Here is a 19,979-nt window from a genome sequence, read left to right on the forward strand (position 1 = left end):
GCTCAGGCCGGTTTTGAACTCCTGACCTTGAGCAATCCTCCCGCCTCGGCCTCCCAGGGTGCTAGGATTACAGGCTTGAGCCACCGCCCCCGGCCTTCTCGGTCTTTTTAAAGATGGAAAAACGGAGGCCTGGAGAAGGGAAGAAACAGGCCGCGCGCGGTGGCTCAGACTTTCTGGGTCTACAGTCATTCAGTGCCTCAGTTTCCCTACCTGTAAAATGGGAACAATAAGAAATTCTGACACACGCTGCAACGTGGATGCAACTAGAAGGCGTTACACTAAGTGAAACGACCCAGTCAGGAAAAGACGGGACTGCAGCCCCTCCTCCGCAGACCGCCCCAGGGGCGACTAGTCGTTGCCACCACCTGGGAGCGCTCAGGAGCCCGTGCGCCCAGCCCCTCGGACGCGCCCCAGGCCCCGGCCCAAAGTCCCAGGCGCAGGAGCCGCCCAGTGGGGCGTGGCGGCCGGGGGCGTGGCCGCGCTGGGCCTGGCCCGACCCGAGTCCCCGCGCTGGAGTTTGCTGTCCCCGTCCGGGCGGGAGTCCTGTCAGCCGCCCCGCCATGGGCCTGGAGCTCTACCTGGACCTGCTGTCGCAGCCCTGCCGCGCCGTCTACATCTTCGCCAAGAAGAACGGCATCCCCTTCGAGCTGCGCACGGTGGAGCTGCTCAGAGGTGGCCCGGCCTTGGGTTTGGGGAACTGAGCGGTCGGGGGGTGGGGGTGGGGGGACATCCCTTGGCAGCGGTCCGCTGGCACCAGGAACAGGTTTCATGGAAGACGACTTTTCCAGGGACTGGGGAGGCTGGGGCGGGAGCAGGGCGAGGGGCGCGGGTGGGGGGAGGGCTGGCGGGGGCGGCGAGGAGGGGGCGCTTAGGCCGCGATGCTCGGCCCTGTTTTCCTACCAGTGACCGGCTGTGGCCAGGGAGTTAGGGGCCACGGCCTTAAGGAACCCCTCCCCGTGCCACCCCCTTCCTGGGGCCATCGCCCGTCTGGTTTGGAGACCGGGCCCAGAAAGATGAGCCACGAGGGAGATCCAAGATTCCGGAATCCCCCCAAACTCTGCTCGGTCCCACGGAATAGACAATGGGGCCCAATAAAGGGGCCCAATGGGGCATGAAGAGAGGAAGAGAGACCCGGGCCTAGGGCTTGGGGAATCACGGGAATGGCGATGGAGGCAGAGTGTAGAGGCTGGGACAGTGTCGGGGCCTCCTCTGTGGCCCCTCTGCTGAGATTCTGCAACGGCAGGCAGGTGAGGCATTGCTCCAAGACCAGACCTTCCAGGCCTGCGCTCTGCACTGGCTCAGTCTGCACTGGGGTGCCTCTGTGCCCTTCCTTCTTCTGCTCCTCCTGTTTTGCCTCCACTCACTCTGTCTTCCTCCTCTCTTGCTGCTGCTGGGGAGGGAGGCTGCCCCAGGGGGTAGCTGGGAGCAGGAGGGGGACAGGGCTCCGTGAGCCTGCACACCGAGGAGCAGGGTGTTCGTTTCTCTGGCAGGCTTCCAGGGCCCTCAAGCACACAGCTGGCAGGGGGGGCTGGGATGCAGGGCCTGGGTGTTGCTGGCGGCACCCTCGTAGGCTAAGCTTTCCACCCAACACTCCTCCCCAGCATGGCCCCTCCCCTGCCTTTGTGTCTTTGCACTGGCCTGTCCCTCTGCTTGAAACTTCATCTCCTCCTAGCCTCTTCTGCGAACTGCCCGCTTGTTCTGCACAGGGGACTACCTCTGCAGAGTGTGGGGCAAGGGAGGGGACACGGGAGACAAGGGAATGTCCAAGTTGGCTGTCAAATATAGTGGGCAGTGCAGACAGAGGTGTGTTTTCCTAGGGGAGAGGGGCAGGTGCTCCTGATGAGAGCCATCTGAAGGGAGAATAAAGAGAGAGTAGCAGGTGTGGGCGAGGCTGGAGGGTTAAGGTGACTGTGTATGGCTTTGAAGAGCTGATGCATGGGTAATGGGGAGCCACTGATAGCTATAGAGCAGGGCAGTGATGAGACTTAAGTACCCTTAGAAGTTTCTTCCTGGCCGCATCTGCAGCAGAAAACCTGTCAGACCAGGGCAAGTAGAAGCCAGGGTTCCTGGGCTGCACCTTTCAGGGACTGAGTCGGGCAGGAAATGTGACTGTCTTAGCTTCATCAGAGTCTACAGGCAGGGCCAGCTCTGTGTCTTCAGTGTCCAGGGCAGGGTGAGCAAGGTGACACAGGGGCCAGTAGAAGTTGGTTACAAGTAAATAGATTCCAGGAAAAGGCCACTTCTCTGTGTTTGGAGACCCTGCCTGAGAGTCCCTGGGGGAAGGATGCTGTAGGAAGTCAGCTAACTCAGGTGACCTGCCCCTGCAGCTTGGTGCACTCCAGATGTCAGTGCATGAGGCTGGCCATGGTGGGAAGAGGAGGCAGGTGGGGTGTATGTGAGTTCCCAGGCACCGAGCCCTGCAGGTCTCTCTGTTGCAGAGACGTGGGCCGTGTCCACCGGGGCTTGGCGAGGGGTGTTGAAGTCTACTTTGCAGCATCTGGCAGAGTGGCCTCCCCCTCCTCCCACAGCGGCCCCCTCAGGCCTTGGCAATCCTGGAGGACAGCCCAGTAGGGCGCAGAGCCATGAAACTGGGGCCTGGGCATTGCAGGGAGTGGGCGCAGGCCATGGAGGGCTAAGTGTCCCTCCCGCCACCCACCATGCTGTGCTTCCTGCAGGCCAGCACCTCAGCGATGCCTTTGCCCAGGTGAATCCCCTGAAGAAAGTGCCGGCCTTGAAGGATGGGGACTTCACCTTGACTGAGAGGTAACCGGGACGGGACCCTGGGGCTGCTGCCAGGCCTTGCTGGAACCATCCTGTCCTAACCCTCCATTTTATAGACAAGGAAACTAAAGTCAGAGGCTACGGCCCCTTTGCCCGACATCCCACAGTGAGTGAGACTGGAACCCAGCCCCCTGCTGGCCTGTTCTTCCAGTTCCCAGAGGCTTGGGACAACAAACATCTGCTTTACTTCTCCAGTGGTACTTAGGTTGCTGGACGCAGGGTGGAGCCCTTTTGTCACCTGAGTCACCCATCCCATAAAAAAGAGAACTTGGCATTTGTGTTTCAGAGCTTATCTCTGAAATCTCGGGATGGATGCATCTCTGATTGAGTTCCTCTGACATTCTGCCAGCGACATTCTTCCTTTCCAGTGCCCCCAGGTGGCCTGAGTCCTTGTGTCTGCTCAGTGTTGAAGCCCCTGGGTGCAGGGGCTGTAGGCTCTGCATTTCTCTGTCATTGCTCTCACCCTTGGGAGGTCTGTGGCTCACAGGGACCTGCAGCCCTCCCAGAGGTGGCTTGAACAATTAGCTGGGAGCAAAAGGAGCTCTGGGGCACCCTGCACAGATAACCGAGTCACTAAACTGGGGCATGGGTGCAGAATTCTTCACAGGGGACATGGGCCAGTGGCAGACACAGAGGCTTTCTGCTCTTTTGGCTGGGGTGCCCAACCCTTGGGATACTCCAAGTTCCTGAAAGCTTTTCTATGGCCCCAAATTCATACATCCTCTATGTCCTTCCGGGTCTAGCCGTGTCCAACACCATGACGGCCTTCATAACCCAGGGGAGGAGGAGACACCAGGGGACCTTGTTTGTTCTGTGACAATATTTTAGGACCCAAACTACCTCAGTTTAGATATTGAGCTACCTCTTGGCAGAAAGAATGACATAAAGAACAAAGGGGCCAGGCGAGGTGGCTCACCCTTGTAATCCTAGCACTCTGGGAGGCCGAGGTGGGCGGACCGCTCGAGGTCAGGAGTTCGAAACCAGCAAGAGCGAGACCCCATCTCTCCTATAAATAGAAAGAAATTAATTGGCCAACTAATATATATAGAAAAAATGAGCCGGGCATGGTGGCGCATGCCTGTAGTCCCATGTAGTCCCAGGTACTCGGGAGGCTGAGGCAGCAGGATCGCTTGAGCCCAGGAGTTTGAGGTTGCTGTGAGCTAGGCTGACGCCACGGCACTCACTCTAGCCTGGGCAACAAAGCAAGACTCTGTCTCAAAACAAACAAACAAACAAAAAGAACAAAGGGACAACAAGAAAGACTTTTGAACAGTCAGGCCATTGGGAGGCTGGTCTAAATGCCAGAGGACGAGAGTGGATGCAAACTGGAAAGAACTGAGCTTCCTTAAGGCTCAGCTTTGATGCCACCTCCTCCAGGAAGCTCTCCTCTGATCAGAAACTGTCTCTGAACAGTTGGTGGGACACTCTCCTGTGGGACTTTGCCTGGTGGTAGGACAAGTTTGGGTATAATATTAGCCTCAGAAAGACTCTCAGCTCTGCCACTAAGGGCTGAGAGCCCTGGGGCAAGTTCTCTCTCCCTTCCTAGCCTGGTTTCCTTGTCTGGAAAATGAGGCTAATACCTTGGGTTGTCAAGATGATTAAAAAAGCTACTGTGTGTAAAGTTCCTAGCATGATGCCCTTCCCTCACCCATCGTGCACACACCCCCACAGTGTGGCCATCCTTCTCTACCTGGCTCGAAAGTATGAGGCCCCTGACCACTGGTACCCCCAGGACCTGCAGGGCCGCGCCCGCGTGGATGAGTACCTGGCATGGCAGCACACGGCCCTGCGGAGAAACTGCCTCCGGGCCCTGTGGCATAAGGTGAGGCTGGGGTGATGAGGGGGTGGCATTGATGGCATCGCCCCAAAGGTGCTCAGACACCATCGAATTCTTCTTTTCAGTTTGGATGGTTTCTACCTACCTGTCTTTGACTTCCCTGATTCTTCCTTCTGTTGTGCCAGGTTACTGTTAAGCACATCTAACACAGTCTTTGTTTGAGATATGTACTTTTCAGTTCTAGAAATTCCATTTTTTTTTTAGCTTTCAATTCTCTGCTGAAATTCACGTATCTGTTCCTCTATTTCTTCTGTCTTCTTTTATAAACTCTTTAACATATTTATCATTGTTTCCTAAAGTCTTTGTCAGCTAATTTCAACCCCTGGGTCCTCTCTGTGTCCGTTTCTTTTTCTTTTTTCTTTTTTTTGAGACATAGTCTTATACTTTGTTGCCCTGGCTAGAGTGCCATGGCATCAGCCTAGCTCACAGCAACCTCAAACTCCTGGGCTCAAGCAATCCTTCTGCCTCAGCCTCCCGAGTAGCTGGGACTACAGGCATGCACCACCATGCTTGGCTAATTTTTTCTATATATTTTTAGTTGGCCAATTAATTTCTTTCTATTTTTAGTAGAGACAGCGTCTCGCTCTTGCTCAGGCTGATTTTGAACTCCTGACCTTGAGCAATCCTCCCACCTTGGCCTCCCAGAGTGCTAGGATGACAGTCCTGAGCCACCTCGACTGGCCTGTGTCTGTTTCTATTGCTTATCTTTTCTCCCCGTTATTTTTGGTCACATTTTCCTACCTCTTTGCATGTTTCATAATTTCTTATTGTGTGCTTGATATTATGTATAAAAGAAGAGTAGAGATTTAATTACATAATAAATGTCCCAGAAAGGGCTTGCATTTTCCTTGGGCCTCCAGGATGTGAAGCTAATCTCTTTGAGCTGATCAGGGCATAAGCTGGGTTGCAGCTTTATTTAGTTTCGGTGTATCTCTGGTTTCTAATATTTTGAAGGTGAGATAAGGTTGCTAGCTTACTCCAATAGAACTTTGGAATCTGAACACCAACTATCACCATGCCTACGAGATCTCTCTACCTTTTATCCCTACGCCCCAGTTCTCAAATTGCTGCTTAGTCAGAAAAGCCCTCTGCCTGTAGCAAGCTTTTTCTCTGCCGGCTGTGCCCAAGGAAAAGAAATTGGAATAAAAGTAACTTGCCTAGGAAGGGCTCATGCCTCTCAGGAATTTAATTCATTTAGTTAAGTGCTGTCCAATAGAAATACAAAGTGAGTCACATATGTAATTTTGAATTTTCTAGTAGCCACATTTAAAAAGTAAACAAATTAATATATTTTGCTTAACCTAATATATTCAGAATATTATCATTTTGGCCAACAAGCACATGAAAAGATGCTCAGCATCACTAGTCATTAAGGAAATGCAAATCAAAACTATGAGATGGTACTTCACACCCATTAGGATGGCTATCATCAAAAACAAAAACCACATAACAAGTATGGATAAGGATGTGGAGAAATTGGAACCTTCATACACTGTTGGTGCGATTGTAAAATGATGCTGCTGCTATGGCAAACAGTATGGCAGTTCCTCAAAAAAAAAATTAATTAAAAATAGAATTACTAAGTGATCCAGCAATTCCACTTCTGGGTATATACCTAAAATAATTGAAAGCAGGGTCCTAAAGAGATATGTGTATACCCATGTTCATAGCAGTATTATTCATGATAGCCAAGTGTCCATCAACAGATGAATGGTTGAACAAAATGTGGTGTACCCATACAATGGAATATTATTGAGGCTTTAAAAGGAAATAAATTCCGACATGTGCTACAACATAGATGGACCTTGAAGATGATATGCTAAGTAAAATAAGCCAGTCACACAAAAAGGCCAGATACTGTATGTTCCACTTATTTCAGGTACCTAGGGTAGTCAAATTCATAGAGACAGAAAGTAGAATGGCGGTTGCCAGGGGCTGGGAGGAGGGGCAATGTGAGGTTACAGCTTAATGGTACAGAGTTTCAGTTTTACAAGATGAAAAGTGTTCTAGAGATGGCTGATAGTATGGTTGCACAATGTGAATGTACTGAAACTATGTTAAACTGTACTTTTAAGTATATAATGTACACTTCTGAACTGTACACTTAAAATGGTTAGAATGGTAAATTTTGTTGTGTTTTTTACAGCTAAAAATTTTAAAAAATATTTTGACTTGTAATCAGTAGAAACATCATTAATGAACCATTTTACATTCTTTTTTGTACTAAGTCCTCAAAACCTGGTATGTATTTTACGTGTACAGCACACCCCAGCCAGGACCAGCCACATTTTTTTTTTTTTCTGAGACAGAGTTTCACTCTGTTGCCCGGGCTAGAGTGCCATAGTGTCAGCCTAGCTCACAGCGACCTCAAACTCTTGGGCTCAAGCGATCCTCCTGCCTCAGCCTCCTGAGTAGCTGGGACTACAGGCATGCGCCACCATGCCCTGCTAATTTTTCTGTTTTTAGCAGAGATGGAGTCTCACTCTTGTTCAGGCTGGTTTTAAACTCCTGACCTTGAGCAGTCTTCCCACCTCAGTCACCCAGAGTGGTAGGGTCACAGCACATTTCAAGAGCTGTTAACTACTTGTGGCCAGTGGTTACCATACTGAACAGCACAGGTTTACGCTCTTTTCTTTTCTCTTTTCCTTTTTTAAAAGTTCCATAACCCTTTGAAAGCTTTAGAAAAAATAAGATGACTTTCTTCCCAGTGTCATTGTTATGGTGTGAGCAATGGCCTTTTGTGACTGTTGATGTCCTAATCAGAAGTGGAACGCATTTTTTAAAAAGTATGGCTAATTCTGTGTCATGGGTTATTTTTTTTTCTGTCTCATATCATTTTTTTATACAAAAACAGAAACACTAGTGAAGTGTCCTGAGTCCTTCCTGAGAGGCCATCCTTTCCGTTCACAATTTAATACATTATTACTTTATGTGTAGTCAGCCATCAGCAAAATGAAGTTTTGCTTTGAGTGTTTAACATTTTTATCAATGCTCTCATACTATTCTGCAACTTGCATTTTTCACTCAGTATCATGTGTCTTAGAAATTTTTTCATAGTGCTATGGGCACATCTGGGTAATTCATTCATTTTTAAATGCTCTATACTGTTTTATTATATCAATAAATCAGATTTTTTATTAACTTATTATTGCATTTGAAATGTAAAGAGGAACAAAAACACTGTAAAACCGTAAGAACTTTGGAACCACTGAATCAGAACAAAGGGGAAATGCAGACTTGCAGGGGCAAGACAGGTTGGTAAGTGGGGGAGGTAAGCTGCGTGGGGTCTGTGGACTGAGAGCCCATTGTGACCCTACTGAAGGAGAAGCTTCTCCGGAGTGGCAGCCTTAGAGGCTGAGCAGAGATACCAGGTAGAAATCTTTACGTTAAAAAGAAGCTGGAGGGGGTCTTTCTCCACTCATGGAGACTGACCCATTCAAAAAAAAGAAGAAGCTGGAAGTCTGGTGAAATGTCTCAATTTTTAAATGTCAACAACTGATCCATATTTTTTAAAAACTCTGCAGCCAAAGAAATGTGCACTGGCTTCCAGGCCCCCAGTGGGCTGTCTCTGATCTACCTTGTATGGGGAGGAAGCTGATGCCCAAAGCCAGGGCTTGTGAACAATCCTAGCCCTGTTAATTGTTTCCTGAGCCCCAACTGTTTCCTGAACCCCAAGCTCCCCAAAGCAGCTTGACCAAAGGAAACACCTGGCTAACAAATAGCCCCTGCCCTGGTCAGCATGCACTGTGTGTCCCTGATGGCTTTGCCAAGCCTCAGAGAGTCGCCTGTGGCTTCTCCTCCAACGGCCTCCTCTGGGAACCCTGGACACCACCCACTCTCTCCTAACTCTCCTCCTTAGTCTGGAATATCTCTGGGTTAGAAGCCATCGGTCCTATGCTTGGCTTAGTCTTTTCTTGGCTGTGCCTCTCTAGGCCTCACTGGCCATTTACGAAATGAGCCATGCACTCTGTTGTTCCTACGTTATCAATGAGGAGGTTGAGGCTTAGAGGGTTTGAGTATCTTGCTCAAGATAACAGTTTGTAAGTGACAGAGCAGAGAGAGATCTTAAATGCCTATCCTCCTGATTACTTATACTGTAAGAGGTATGGGTTTTATATTCCGAGGGAAAGGGGCTGTAAAATAGATAGTTCCTAAGCTAGCTCCCTGCCCCCAAAAGTATTAAACCCATTGTTCAGTTTGAATCATTCTTTCTGATGCCCCTTAGGCTCAGCCAGTCAGAAATCATGGAAACAGGAGTATTTCTGGAAAAAGGAGTCCCTAGCCAGGCTGGGGAAGAAAGGTGCATGGAACCAGGAGGCAACTCCGAGTTTTGTGTTTTTTGGGGGGAGAGGAGGGAGGAGTTGGTTTTTTTTTTTTTTTGGTTTTTTTTTTTGAGACAGAGCCTCGCTTTGTTGCCCAGGCTGAAGTGAGTGCCTTGGCGTCAGCCTAGCTCACAGCAACCTCAAACCCCTGGGCTCAAGCGATCCTCCTGCCTCAGCCTCCCGAGTAGCTGGAACTACAGGCGTGTGCCATCATGCCTGGCTATTTTTTTTTAATATATATATTAGCTGGCCAATTAATTTCTTTGTATTTATAGTAGAGACGGGGGTCTCACTCTTGCTCAGGCTGGTTTCGAACTCCTGACCTTGAGCAGTCCGCCCGCCTCAGCCTCCCAGGGTGCTAGGATTACAGGTGTGAGCCACCGCGCCCAGCTTGGAGGAGTTGTTTTCCTGCCTGCAAGGCTAAGCTGGCTCCTAACCGCCTCTTTTTCTTTTCTTTTTTTTTTTTTTTTTTGGAGACAGAGTCTCACTTTGTTGCCCAGGCTAGAGTGAGTGCCGTGGCGTCAGCCTAGCTCACAGCAACCTCAATCTCCTGGGCTCAAGTGATCCTCCTGCCTCAGCCTCCCAAGTAGCTGGGACTACAGGCATGCGCCACCATGCCCGGCTAATTTTTTCTGTATATATTAGTTGGCCAATTAATTTCTTTCTATTTTTGGTAGAGACAGGGTCTTGCTCTTGTTCAGGCTGGTTTCGAACTCCTGACCTCGAGCAATCTGCCCGCTTCGGCCTCCCAGAGTGCTAGGATTACAGGCGTGAGCCACCACACCCGGCCCTAATCCCCTCTTTTCCTACCCAACCCCAGGTGATGCTCCCTGTTTTCCTGGGTGAGCCGGTATCTCCCCAGATGCTAGCAGCCACTCTGGCAGAGTTGGACGAGACCCTGCAGTTGCTCGAGAACAAGTTCCTCCAGAACAAGGCCTTCCTTGCTGGGCCCCAGATCTCCCTGGCAGACCTGGTAGCCATCACAGAGCTGATGCATGTGAGTGCTGCGGGCACAGGGGCCACCAGTCAGGGGCCCTGGCTAGTTGCTGAAGTGCTGCTTATGCGCTGCCCCTGTCTCCCCAGTGGTGGGCCTGTGCTTACGTGTGGAAACGCCTTCTGGAGCTCTGTGGTCGGCAAACTGGGCCTGTGTTGCCCATCCTTGGCTTCATCCATTCATCCCCATTATGTCCCTTTTCCCTACAGCCCGTGGGCGCTGGCTGCCAAGTCTTCGAAGGCCGACCTAAGCTGGCTGCATGGCGGCAGCGCGTGGTGGCGGCGGTGGGAGAGGAGCTCTTCCGGGAGGCCCATGAGGTCATTCTGAAGGCCAAAGACTCTCCCCCTGCGGACCCCGCTGTCAAGCAGAAGCTGATGCCTGGGGTGCTGGCCATGATCCGGTGATCTGGGATGCCTCAGCTTGCACTGCCCACGGCAGTTCTCAAAGCACCTTCGTTTCTAATGCCCCATGGGAGGCAGGCCTAGCGAGCAGGAGTGGCTTGTCTGAATCTTGCCTGAGTCTCACGGGGCTCCCCAGGCCAGAGGTCCACCCCCACCCTCTTCCACAGCTGCCTCACAGCCACAGTAATGATGCACACCCAGATCTTATCTCCCTTAATTGCTGAATTTCGTTTTAAATTTGTATAATAAACCTGGGCTCAGCCTGAGCCTCTGCTTCTAACTCTGATATGTGAGTTATTTGACCTTTCTCTGTCCTGGCCCTGGTTTTCATCTCTGTCCAAAACACAAGCCCCTTCCCGGGCCTTGTAGGTTAGCTTCCCCCGATGGTTGCCAAGAGTGGGATTAACAAAGGCCCTATAGCCTTCTAATTCCTGGAGAAAGTGCCAGCACAGGGGCAGCAGGCATCTCACACATGTTGGTTGTGGGCCTGGTTAACCCATAAATTGGCTGAGTTAGCCACCCAGGACATCGTCCTTACTGTTAATCCCAAACCCTGCGTCTCTCCTCAGGAACTGAGCGGGAAGAGTAGATCTAGACAGCAGCTCTCCTACTCAGGACCCAGTCCTGCAGGCGCTTAAATGCTGTGCTAGGTGCTTGGCTGTAACTACAAACGGGAACCTAGCGCTCTGATAGCTGATAACATTCTGGCTGCTGGTGGAGGTAGGACTGGAAGGCAGCCAGGGAGAAAGCAGGGAGATTGGATATTGCAGTAATCTGGGCCGAAGGTGACTTGTGAAGAAGGGCTGGCGACCAAGGGGGGTGGAGGATGTGGCCTTTCTCAGTCTGGAGAGGGCTGCAGCACTAGACCGGCAAGGCACGCTCCTTGGGGATAGGTCTTCCTTAAACGGGACCATGGGGACTAGGGAGGCAAAGATATTCTCAAGCATTGCTTATTCTCCAATAACCGAGCCTCTTGCCAAGGAGCTTTCTCCCCAAATCTTGGATTTGGGGACAGTGTCTTCTCACCTCAGGAAGGCCTTCTGGGAAACAGGGGTGTCATTAGCCACAGGCCTCAGGAGCCCCCAGGTTGCAGGTGGAGGGATTTGGCTCAGCAAAGTGGGGGGGGGGGAGTTTTGTGAAATCCCAGACACCCCAGGAACTTCTGAATAGGCCTCACAGAGTCTCAGCCTTGGGAGAGGGATTAGCTGCAGTGAGATGAGTGACCCGGGCCGGGGAGGGCAGCGCATTCTACCCAGGGTGTGGTCAGGTACTTTCCCTCCCCGCCTTCCGTCCTGGGAGCCGGGCCCAGGCGCGGGGTGAGGAGGCGGCTGCGCCTCCTTTCCCTTCCACCCTTTGCGTTCCAGGGGGGCTCCGAAGCCCCTCCTCCTCTCTCAGCGCTCGTGCTGGATGGGAGGAGGGGGCTTGGGTCGACCGCAAGGAGCCCAGGCCTTTCGACCCTAAATTCACTGAGAGTCTGTGCTGGAAGCGCCCGCGGTGTCCTGTTTCTCATTGCCGTCCACCCTGCCCCATGGGAGGGTGGACACTGAGGTCAAGGGAGGGGGTATGACCAGGCAGCGACGCCCGGGGCAGAGTTCAGGTCCCTCTGTGCCTTCCTGGCAAGGGAAAAGCCCCGCAGGTGGGATTGGGTCCAGGAGAGGGAAGGCGGGAGAGCGCAGGCGCCGCTGATTGGCCCAAAGTTCTCCGGGGCCAGCCAATGGGCGGGGGGGGCGGTGCGTGGCCGGCTCCGGATGTCCCGGGCTGTGCGCCGAGGCTGGGCTCTGTGCCTCGGCCGTTCCTGTCGCGGCTGCTTCTTGGTGCTGTCCCCGGAGCTTGTCCTCCGCTCCCGCCCCCAAGATCTGCCCACCGTCCCGCGCCCGGCCGCCCCGCCATGGGCCTGGAGCTCTACCTGGACCTGCTGTCGCAGCCCTGCCGCGCCGTCTACATCTTCGCCAAGAAGAACGGCATCCCCTTCGAGCTGCGCACGGTGGAGCTGCTCAAAGGTGGCCTGGAGAGCTGGCGGGGGTGTCTGGGCCCCGGGTGCAGGCCGACCCCCGCCTGTCCCCGTGGCTTCGCGGTCGGGCCAGTGTGCAGACAGACAGGAAGAGTCAGGCTCCAGGGTGGAAACCGTTGCATCAGTTATCAGTTGTGTATTTTTAAAGAGCCTTGATCTTTGCCTAGTGAATACAAAACGTTCTTCCAAAAACAGGTTAAGAGGAGGCAAAGCAGGTACAGGGGGAGTGTAGGGAAGTAGAGTGCAGGCTGGAATATCTCAGCCCCAGGCTTGGAGAAAACAATTAAACTGCCTCCTCCTTTCCCGGTGGATAGGGTTGGTCCACCTGGACCCCTCTGGGGGTCTCCTCTTTCCTCCTACCTGCCCCTGGCTAGGTCCCTTCCACTTTTATGTCTTCCTTGCCATTCTTCTGCCTTTTCTTTTTCCTGCTTCTCACTCAGCTGGAGGACTTGTTCCTAGAGGACGGAGGGCCCTGTGGCAGGACCACGGGGGAGGCCAGCATCCTCACCCAAGGCTGCAGGGTTTGCTGGTCTGGCTGGCCAAGAACATAGCTGGAGCAGAACTCAGTGGAGGAGGCAAGGCTATAACTAGGCAGGAGGGCAGGCACCAGGGCCCGAGCTCCGTGGGCAGGCCAGAGGGAGGCCCCTGCTTGGCTGAGCCCTCCCACGTGCTGCCCATGGTACCCCTAGCTTGGGCACCTCCTATAGGACAGAGGCAGCTTCTGGAGGGAGAATGGGCAGGGGTGGTTGTGTCCACTCAGTTGAGAGGCAAAGAGGACCATAGGTAGGGCTCTGATATGGCTGGAGCCTGGCTTGACTGAGGCCCTCTAATCCACACACCTTAACCAGGCATCTCATGTAGCCTCCAGCACTGACCTGGGTTAGGGGAGTGTATGTGGAAGTGAGTCAGACCTGGGAACCCCCACTGGGAAGGGGACCTTGGGAGTTTGGCACAGGAAAGGAATAAGAGCTTAGCTGATGGAGACTGGGTGGCTGAATGGGACAGGTGTTCCTGGCAAGAGTGAGGTTGGCATGAGGACTGAACACAAGTGTGGCTGGGGTTCTGGGGTGTGGATAAGTCACCCAGCCTGGTCAGAGGGACCTGATTCTCTGCCTGACATAGGAAGATGGATCAGAGGGGACATGCTTAGAGCCCAGGGAGGAGACTGGAGAGGCTGACCTACGGATGGAACTGGCTGGGGTGCGGGGTGGATTACAGCCCAAGGGAATCACCCTCCCCCATGCTCCAAGGGGAAAGGCAGACCTCTGATGGTCTCAGGGTCTAAGATGCAGTGACTAGCAGAGTGGCCTCCTCTTCCCTGATGCCCCCTTTATAGGGGCCTCAGAAAGCTAGTGCCTAGGTTTTGGGGTGGGTGGGGACAGGCAGAGACCCCAGAGGGCTCAGGGTTCTCCCCGTCCAACACTCACCTCACTGCTCTCCCTTGAAGGTCAGCACCACAGTGATGCCTTTGCCCAGGTGAACCCCCTGAGGAAGGTGCCGGCCTTGAAAGACGGGGACTTCACCTTGGCTGAGAGGTAACAGGTCACTGGGCTGCTGCCAGGCCTTGTGGGGCGGGTCAGCCATTTGTGTGTCCACTGTTGATGGGGTGGACCTTGGCTTGTGGGCCCAGCACCTGTGGCACCCCCAGGGCAGAAAGTGGGCTGAGTTGGGCAGAGGCACCCAGGGCTGGAGGGGCTGCCACAGCATCCCTGCTCTCTTCCTGCATGGTACAGATGAGGAAACTGAGGGGAGGGAGTTGCACAAGGTCACAGGGCCCAGCCTGCTTCCAGGCTTCCTCACTGCCAGCCCAGCCCTTAGAAGCAAGGAGAGTGCTAAGTATTGAGAAGCTGCTGTCCCAGGCTCTTAGAGCTACCACTTCTCCCACAAATCCCGTGGGGGAAGCAGGGGCGGGGAAGGGAACACCCAACGAGCTTCAGTGGCTATTTGCTGAGCATCCACCAGGCCCAGCCCATAGAGGCCTGGCTTGAGAGTGAACGTGTCTCCGTCCTTGTGCTCAGGGAGCTCACATCCTAGACTGGAGAGCTGACAGTAAACCTCGTAAGCATGTAGCACTGCAGGTGTCGATGCGGGCCATGGAGAAAATCAACATGGTAAGAGTAGGGTGTTGAGGGAAGGCCCCCTGGACGAGGTGGCATCTGAGTAGAGACCTGCAGGAATCGAGGCACCAGGCATGTGGGGAAGAGTGTTCTGGCTGGAGGGAAGGGTGAGGTGGGACGATGGGTGGGGTGCAGGCTGGAGGGCAGGGGGCCAGAGTGGCTGGGGAAAAGGGAGAAAAGGAGAAGATGAGGGCAGAGGGTAGTGTGGGGGACAGGGAAGCTTTCAGCTCTTCCCACAGGGGGATGGGGCCATAGGAAGGTTTTGAGCAGAGGAGAGCTGTGATCTGACTTATGTTTTAAAGGATCCCTCTGGCTGGAGTGAGAAGGCTACTGCAGTCACCCAGCAATCAGTGCCGTGGCCCCTACCAAATTAGTGGTGGTGCAACATGGGGGCGGTCGGCTCGGACTTTCTTGAAAGTTGAGCTGCAGGCTTTGCTGAAGGGTTGGAGAGATGGGAGCCAAGACCAGGTTTCTGGCTGAATGGTGGTGTCCCTTACCAGGGCCACATAGTGCTTCCGTGTTAGAGCTGTATTCATGTTCAGAGCCGTTTGGCTCCAGAGCCTGTGGTCACTGAACATGCCAACACCAATGGAGGTGTGATGAGCTCTGGGGGTCAGGCTGCATGGGCCAGATGTGATGGGGTAGAGGTCAGGGAGGACTTCCTAAGGGAGGGGGCTGGAGCAGTGGAGGGGAGGTGGGACAGGGTGTGAAGGAATGCACCTATGTCACCTGGGAGGCCTTCTTCCAGCCCCAGGAGAGTCTGAGGAGGTAGCTGGCTTTGGATCTTTTGGGGAATGGTATGTAAGTTGCTCTCATCCTTTAAGATTCACACCAAGTTCCCCTTCCTCCTAGAAGCCTTCCCTGAGCCCCTCCCCGGGCCCCTGCTGAAATCCCTGATATTTTGTTTTTTACCTGCTGCCCTTAGTTCAGATGATGGGCTGGCCCAGTGAAGAGTTGTGTGACCTTGGGCCATTACCTAGCCTCTCTGGGCCTCACATTCCTCCTCTGCACCATGGGGACAGTGAAAATGCCCCACAACATAGCTGAAGAGTGACTGGGGCATGTTTTCACCTCTGCCATGTCCCCCCAGTGTGGCCATTTTTTTTTTTTACATATTTTTTAAATTTAAATTTTATTTTATTTTTTCTTATATATTTTTATTTATATTAATTTATTTTTACTCTCTTTTTTTCATTGCTTTCCATCCTAATTTGTCCTACAGTGTGGCCATCTTGCTGTATCTGAGCCGCAAGTACAAAGCCCCTGACCACTGGTACCCCCAGGACCTGCAGGCCCGCGCCCGCGTGGATGAGTACCTGGCATGGCAGCACACGGCCCTGCGGAGTAGCTGCTCCCGGGCCCTGTGGCAGAAGGTGAGTCACAGGGAGGCACTGACACTTCTCAGGATACTCAACGGATGGAGCTTCATGTTTAAAAAATAAAAAAATAAAAAAATGAAACCAAAAGTGCCATTCAGACCTGAGACCTTAGGACACCCAATCCTGGAATGCCAGAGACTGCCTAGTCCAGCCAACTTGTTTCTCAGAGGGGAAACCAAGGCATGGAGCCAACGAGTGATGCCATTAATGTGCCTTGATTCCTGAGTTACTAGGAGTTAATCCTAAGCCTTTTGCACACTCCAGGCTGCCTGGGAATATTGCCTTTTAGGGGAGGAAAAAATCCCAATCTTCGCTTTGTTACACACATAATTCCCAGATGGAGAGGTATTAAGTGAAAAAAGCCAAACTAGGGAGAAGTGAGGAAACATTTCAATAAATGTTTGTCTGATTTCTGGGTATGGAAGGACTTTCTGAGCCCAAGAACACTGGAAGAACTCAACAAAGAAAAGACTCATAGATTTTACATATACAATGAAATTTTATATAAGAAAAAAATTAAGACTAAAAGAAGTAAATTGACCCTGGGTGCTCTGTCTGGCGGGCCGGCCGGCACACCGCAGGGTCCCTAAAATTTTTTTAAAATTAAAAATAAAAAAAAGATTAAACTTAAAACAAGCAAAATGCTGGAAAAGATATGTTAGAAATTTTGTCTTTGAGATGCTCTTAGAACTGGCTTTCAGACAAAAGCACCAGAGAAAAATGGGCAAAGGAAACCAGTAAGGGTTTAATTGAAGGACAGACAGAAACAGTCAATAAGTGGATGAAAACATGTTTAACTCTAATAATAATCAAATAAGTGCACATCAACACAACACGCACGTACTATTTTTACTTATCAAATGTGTATATGTTTTTGAAATGTATATCCCAACCTAATATTTGCAGAGTGCTTATGTGGTGCAGGGGTGCCCTGTGAGTATGAGGGAGCATCAAAGGGCCTGTGCACGGCAATAAATGGGTTTCCATAAACTTAACTGCCTCTTCCTGGAGCCTCTGGGGGCTGGGGGCTAAGTCCCCCACTCCCGAGCTGGTAGGGAGGGAGCCTGGTGCATTTGATGACAGAATGGAGAAAAGTTGAGTGGACTGAGTACAGACTCTTGCTACTCAAAGTGTGGTCCGTGGACCAGGAGCATTGGTGTCACCAGGGAGCTTGTTGGAAATGCAGAATCTCAGGCCTCACCTCAACCTAGTGATTGGGAACATGCACTTTAACCAGATGTCGGGGGATTTGCACACGCATTCCTGTTTGAGAAGCCTGGGTACAGCAAGAAGTGGGGTGGGGAGGCGGGAGAGGATGGCTACTACCTGGAGAGGGCTCTATGTGGTGGTCTTTGTCATGAGGGCAGTGGGGAGCCATGCAAGGTATTGCGCAGGAAAGGGTATGGGCAGATTGAGATCGCAGAAGGATCCCGCTGGCTGCCCTGTGGGAGGACCCAGGGAGAGGTAGAGGTTGTCCTTGTTTGAGCAGGAGTTGAGGGCTGCTGGTGGCCATGGGGTGGAGAGGGGTGGGCAGAGGTGAGGAGAAACTGGAGGGCTGGTGATGAAGCAATGAGGGCGGGAACCAGGGCTTAGGGCAGAGCCTGACCTTTCTCTCTGCCTGCCGGCCCACCAGATGATGTTCCCTGTGTTCCTGGGTGAGCCGGTTCCCCCAGAGACATTGGCAGCCACTTTGGCTGAGCTGGACAGGTGCCTGCAGCTGCTTGAGGACAAATTTCTGCGGGACCAGGCCTTCCTCACTGGGTCCCATATTTCCCTGGCTGACTTGGTGGCCATCACAGAGCTGATGCATGTGAGTGCCATGGGGTGAGGTGGCCCCCTGGGCAGTGGGGTGTCCAGGGAGGGAGCTGACATTGCAGCCCACGTTGTCCTTTCTGGCTGTGGGACCCTGGGGGAGTCACTTCCTCCACTGAGCCTCAGTGTTCTCATCTATAAAATGGGGCTTCACAACCCCTCACCACAGGGATGTTGAGAAACTTCCCATTGTCCCCTAGTAGAGGGATCCCCCATCCCATCACTCACATGGTAGAGGAGGGAGGACACAACCGGAGAGTCCCTAATGCAGTCCCTAAGGCGTGGTGGCTGCCTTGTGCATGGCTGGTGTCCAGCCCCTCCGCCTGGCTGTCTCTCCCTGTAGCCTGTGGGCGCTGGCTGCCAAGTCTTCGAAAGCCGACCCAAGCTGGCCGCATGGCGACAGCGCGTGGAGGCAGCGGTGGGGGAGGATCTCTTCCAGGAGGCCAATGCAGACATCCTGAAGCTCAAGGACCTGCCTCCGGCAGACCCCGTCACGAAGGAGAAGCTGAGGCCCTCAGTGCAGGCTTTGTTGCAGTGAGCGGGCAGTCTGTGCTGGCAGAACACAGAGATGGAGCTGCCTGGCTCCTTGGCTGTAAGGACTCCCATCCTAGTGGGCTCTGGTCCCTAGCACCCTCCAGGCATCGTGCCTGTGTGTGTTCCTTTTGTCTCCCCACCCCACTTTCCCTTCTGTTCCAGCTTCCATGTGACCTCTGGAAACTGCTTTAGTAAACACTTAATCAACCTTGCCCTTCTTCTGTGTGAAACTTTCTGTGGTTCCTCACAGGCTAAAGCACAAGGCATTGAACTTTGCTTTTAAGGCCTTACCCCCTTCTGGCCACACACATTTCAGACCCTCTCCAAGCTCCCACCTCAGCCTCCTGGCCTTGACTCCTGCCATTCCCTCCTTACCTTTTTTGCCTGGTAGACCCTCCTGGACTTTTGGCATTCGGCACCCTGTCGCTTCTCCAGGGAGACTTCCCTAACCTCCCCAGCCCAAGCCAAGCTCAGGCAGCCCCTCTGGTGGGCTCCTCAGCCCATCGCTTCCCTCCCTCAGTCTCAGCAGGCTTCATCCCCTAGGCTGTGCATGAATCACAGATGGGGGCTAACCTGAATCAGGTATGGCCTCCATCTCCTAAGTCTCCCTCTGGGATGGTGCTGCCTCCCACAGGTGGGGCACAGGGCTGGAGTCATAAACCTCTTTGTGGGGAGGGAAGCCCCTGGTTATCCCTGGCCCTCCAGGTGCCGCTGAGCAGCTTCACTCTCCCAGGCCTCGTAACCCTGACCACTGGCTTCTCCATGCCCTACCCTGGCTCCCAGACTTGCCACCTGGCCCTGTGCTCTCCCCTCAAGACTGTCACAACCTACTTGTCTTGTGTCCCAGACCCTCTGGTATCTGAGTCGTCTAGCAGATGAAATGCTAACAGAGCAGGGCCGTGACAGATGCAGACTCTTGGCCGGCCTTCCCACGGAGGCTCCTTTAATATGCACACTTATACGCCATTTTTATGTGAAAAATTGAAATTGTACACATGTACCACACAATTTCAATTATATTTGAAATTTACAATTCAAATTTGCAACACTGATGAAACACTTGTGTTTAGCCACACCAACAGATCTTCATGTCATAAATAACACTTGTGCCGCCCACGCGGACGGCGGCTCCCCACTGGCAGAGGCTACGCAGCAGGCGCCGCGACATCTCCATATCTATCGGAGGTGAAATCACCTTTGAATGGTGGCAACTCACTCAAAACATTTTTAAACTCCCATGACATTCGTTATCAGGGTTGGGCCTGTGGAAGACCCTACAGGAGTGTGTGTTTGGGGGGATTATTATTTTTTTTTTTTGAGACAGAGTCTCACTTTGTTGCCCAGGCTAGAGTGAGTGCCGTGGCGTCAGCCTCGCTCACAGCAACCTCAATCTCCGGGGCTCAGGGGATCCTCCTGCCTCAGCCTCCCGAGTAGCTGGGATTACAGGCATGCGCCACCATGCCCGGCTAATTTTTTTTTTTTGTATATATATTTTTAGTTGCTCAATTAATTTATTTCTATTTTTGGTAGAGACGGGGTCTCGCTCTTGCTCAGGCTGGTTTCAAACTCCTGACCTTGAGCAATCCGCCCGCCTCGGCCTCCCAGAGTGCTAGGATTACAGGCGTGAGCCACCACGCCCGGCTGGGGGGATGTTTTGATCTCGGCGTCAACACGGGCCAGGAACCCAGCGATACCGGGGAAAGCTCTCGCCAGCGGGTCAGGGCGAGGGCGGGGCCGGGACGCGGTGGGCGGGGCCGGGACGCGACCAAAGCCGTTTCGGGGTGTGGCCAA

The 19,979-nt window shown here is 52.8% G+C and overlaps 2 protein-coding genes across 5 annotated transcripts; both read left to right on the top strand.

The window, feature by feature from the left end:
* The first annotated feature begins 446 nt into the window (after window positions 1–446).
* Window positions 447–10,615, top strand: LOC105862783 (glutathione S-transferase theta-1). 2 transcript variants are annotated; one of them, XM_012749310.3, is made up of 5 exons: window positions 447–672; window positions 2,676–2,763; window positions 4,453–4,603; window positions 9,761–9,937; window positions 10,144–10,615. In XM_012749310.3, exons 1-5 carry the CDS (start codon window positions 561–563, stop codon window positions 10,336–10,338), a joined length of 723 nt encoding a protein of 240 aa, XP_012604764.2. In that variant the 5' UTR covers window positions 447–560; the 3' UTR covers window positions 10,339–10,615. The 2 variants fall into 2 exon arrangements, with proteins under 2 accessions (XP_012604764.2, XP_012604766.2); XM_012749312.2 differs by lacking the exons at window positions 447–672; window positions 4,453–4,603.
* A 1,446-nt stretch (window positions 10,616–12,061) lies between these two features.
* Window positions 12,062–18,400, top strand: LOC105862782 (glutathione S-transferase theta-3). Of its 3 annotated transcripts, XM_012749309.3 has the most exons (5): window positions 12,075–12,335; window positions 13,794–13,881; window positions 15,686–15,836; window positions 17,476–17,652; window positions 17,998–18,400. In XM_012749309.3, exons 1-5 carry the CDS (start codon window positions 12,224–12,226, stop codon window positions 18,190–18,192), a joined length of 723 nt encoding a protein of 240 aa, XP_012604763.1. In that variant the 5' UTR covers window positions 12,075–12,223; the 3' UTR covers window positions 18,193–18,400. The 3 variants fall into 3 exon arrangements, with proteins under 3 accessions (XP_075852848.1, XP_075852847.1, XP_012604763.1); XM_075996732.1 differs by lacking the exons at window positions 15,686–15,836; window positions 17,476–17,652 and having other exon boundaries at window positions 12,063–12,335; window positions 17,998–18,264; XM_075996733.1 differs by lacking the exons at window positions 13,794–13,881; window positions 15,686–15,836; window positions 17,476–17,652 and having other exon boundaries at window positions 12,062–12,335.
* The last annotated feature ends 1,579 nt before the right edge of the window (window positions 18,401–19,979 follow it).

The sequence above is a fragment of the Microcebus murinus genome, chromosome 22 (genome assembly GCF_040939455.1).
Source record: "Microcebus murinus isolate Inina chromosome 22, M.murinus_Inina_mat1.0, whole genome shotgun sequence".
Lineage (NCBI taxonomy): Eukaryota > Metazoa > Chordata > Mammalia > Primates > Cheirogaleidae > Microcebus > Microcebus murinus.

Excerpts from the sequence above, each read along its gene's own strand:
- LOC105862783 (XM_012749310.3), top strand. The coding sequence starts at position 561 with ATGGGCCTGGAGCTCTACCTGGACCTGCTGTCGCAGCCCTGCCGCGCC. Across the intron at positions 673-2,675 it reads CACGGTGGAGCTGCTCAGAG|GCCAGCACCTCAGCGATGCC; the intron begins GTGGCCCGGCCT and ends TGCTTCCTGCAG. Across the intron at positions 2,764-4,452 it reads GACTTCACCTTGACTGAGAG|TGTGGCCATCCTTCTCTACC; the intron begins GTAACCGGGACG and ends ACACCCCCACAG.
- LOC105862782 (XM_012749309.3), top strand. The coding sequence starts at position 12,224 with ATGGGCCTGGAGCTCTACCTGGACCTGCTGTCGCAGCCCTGCCGCGCC. Across the intron at positions 15,837-17,475 it reads CCCGGGCCCTGTGGCAGAAG|ATGATGTTCCCTGTGTTCCT; the intron begins GTGAGTCACAGG and ends CCGGCCCACCAG. Across the intron at positions 17,653-17,997 it reads CCATCACAGAGCTGATGCAT|CCTGTGGGCGCTGGCTGCCA; the intron begins GTGAGTGCCATG and ends CTCTCCCTGTAG.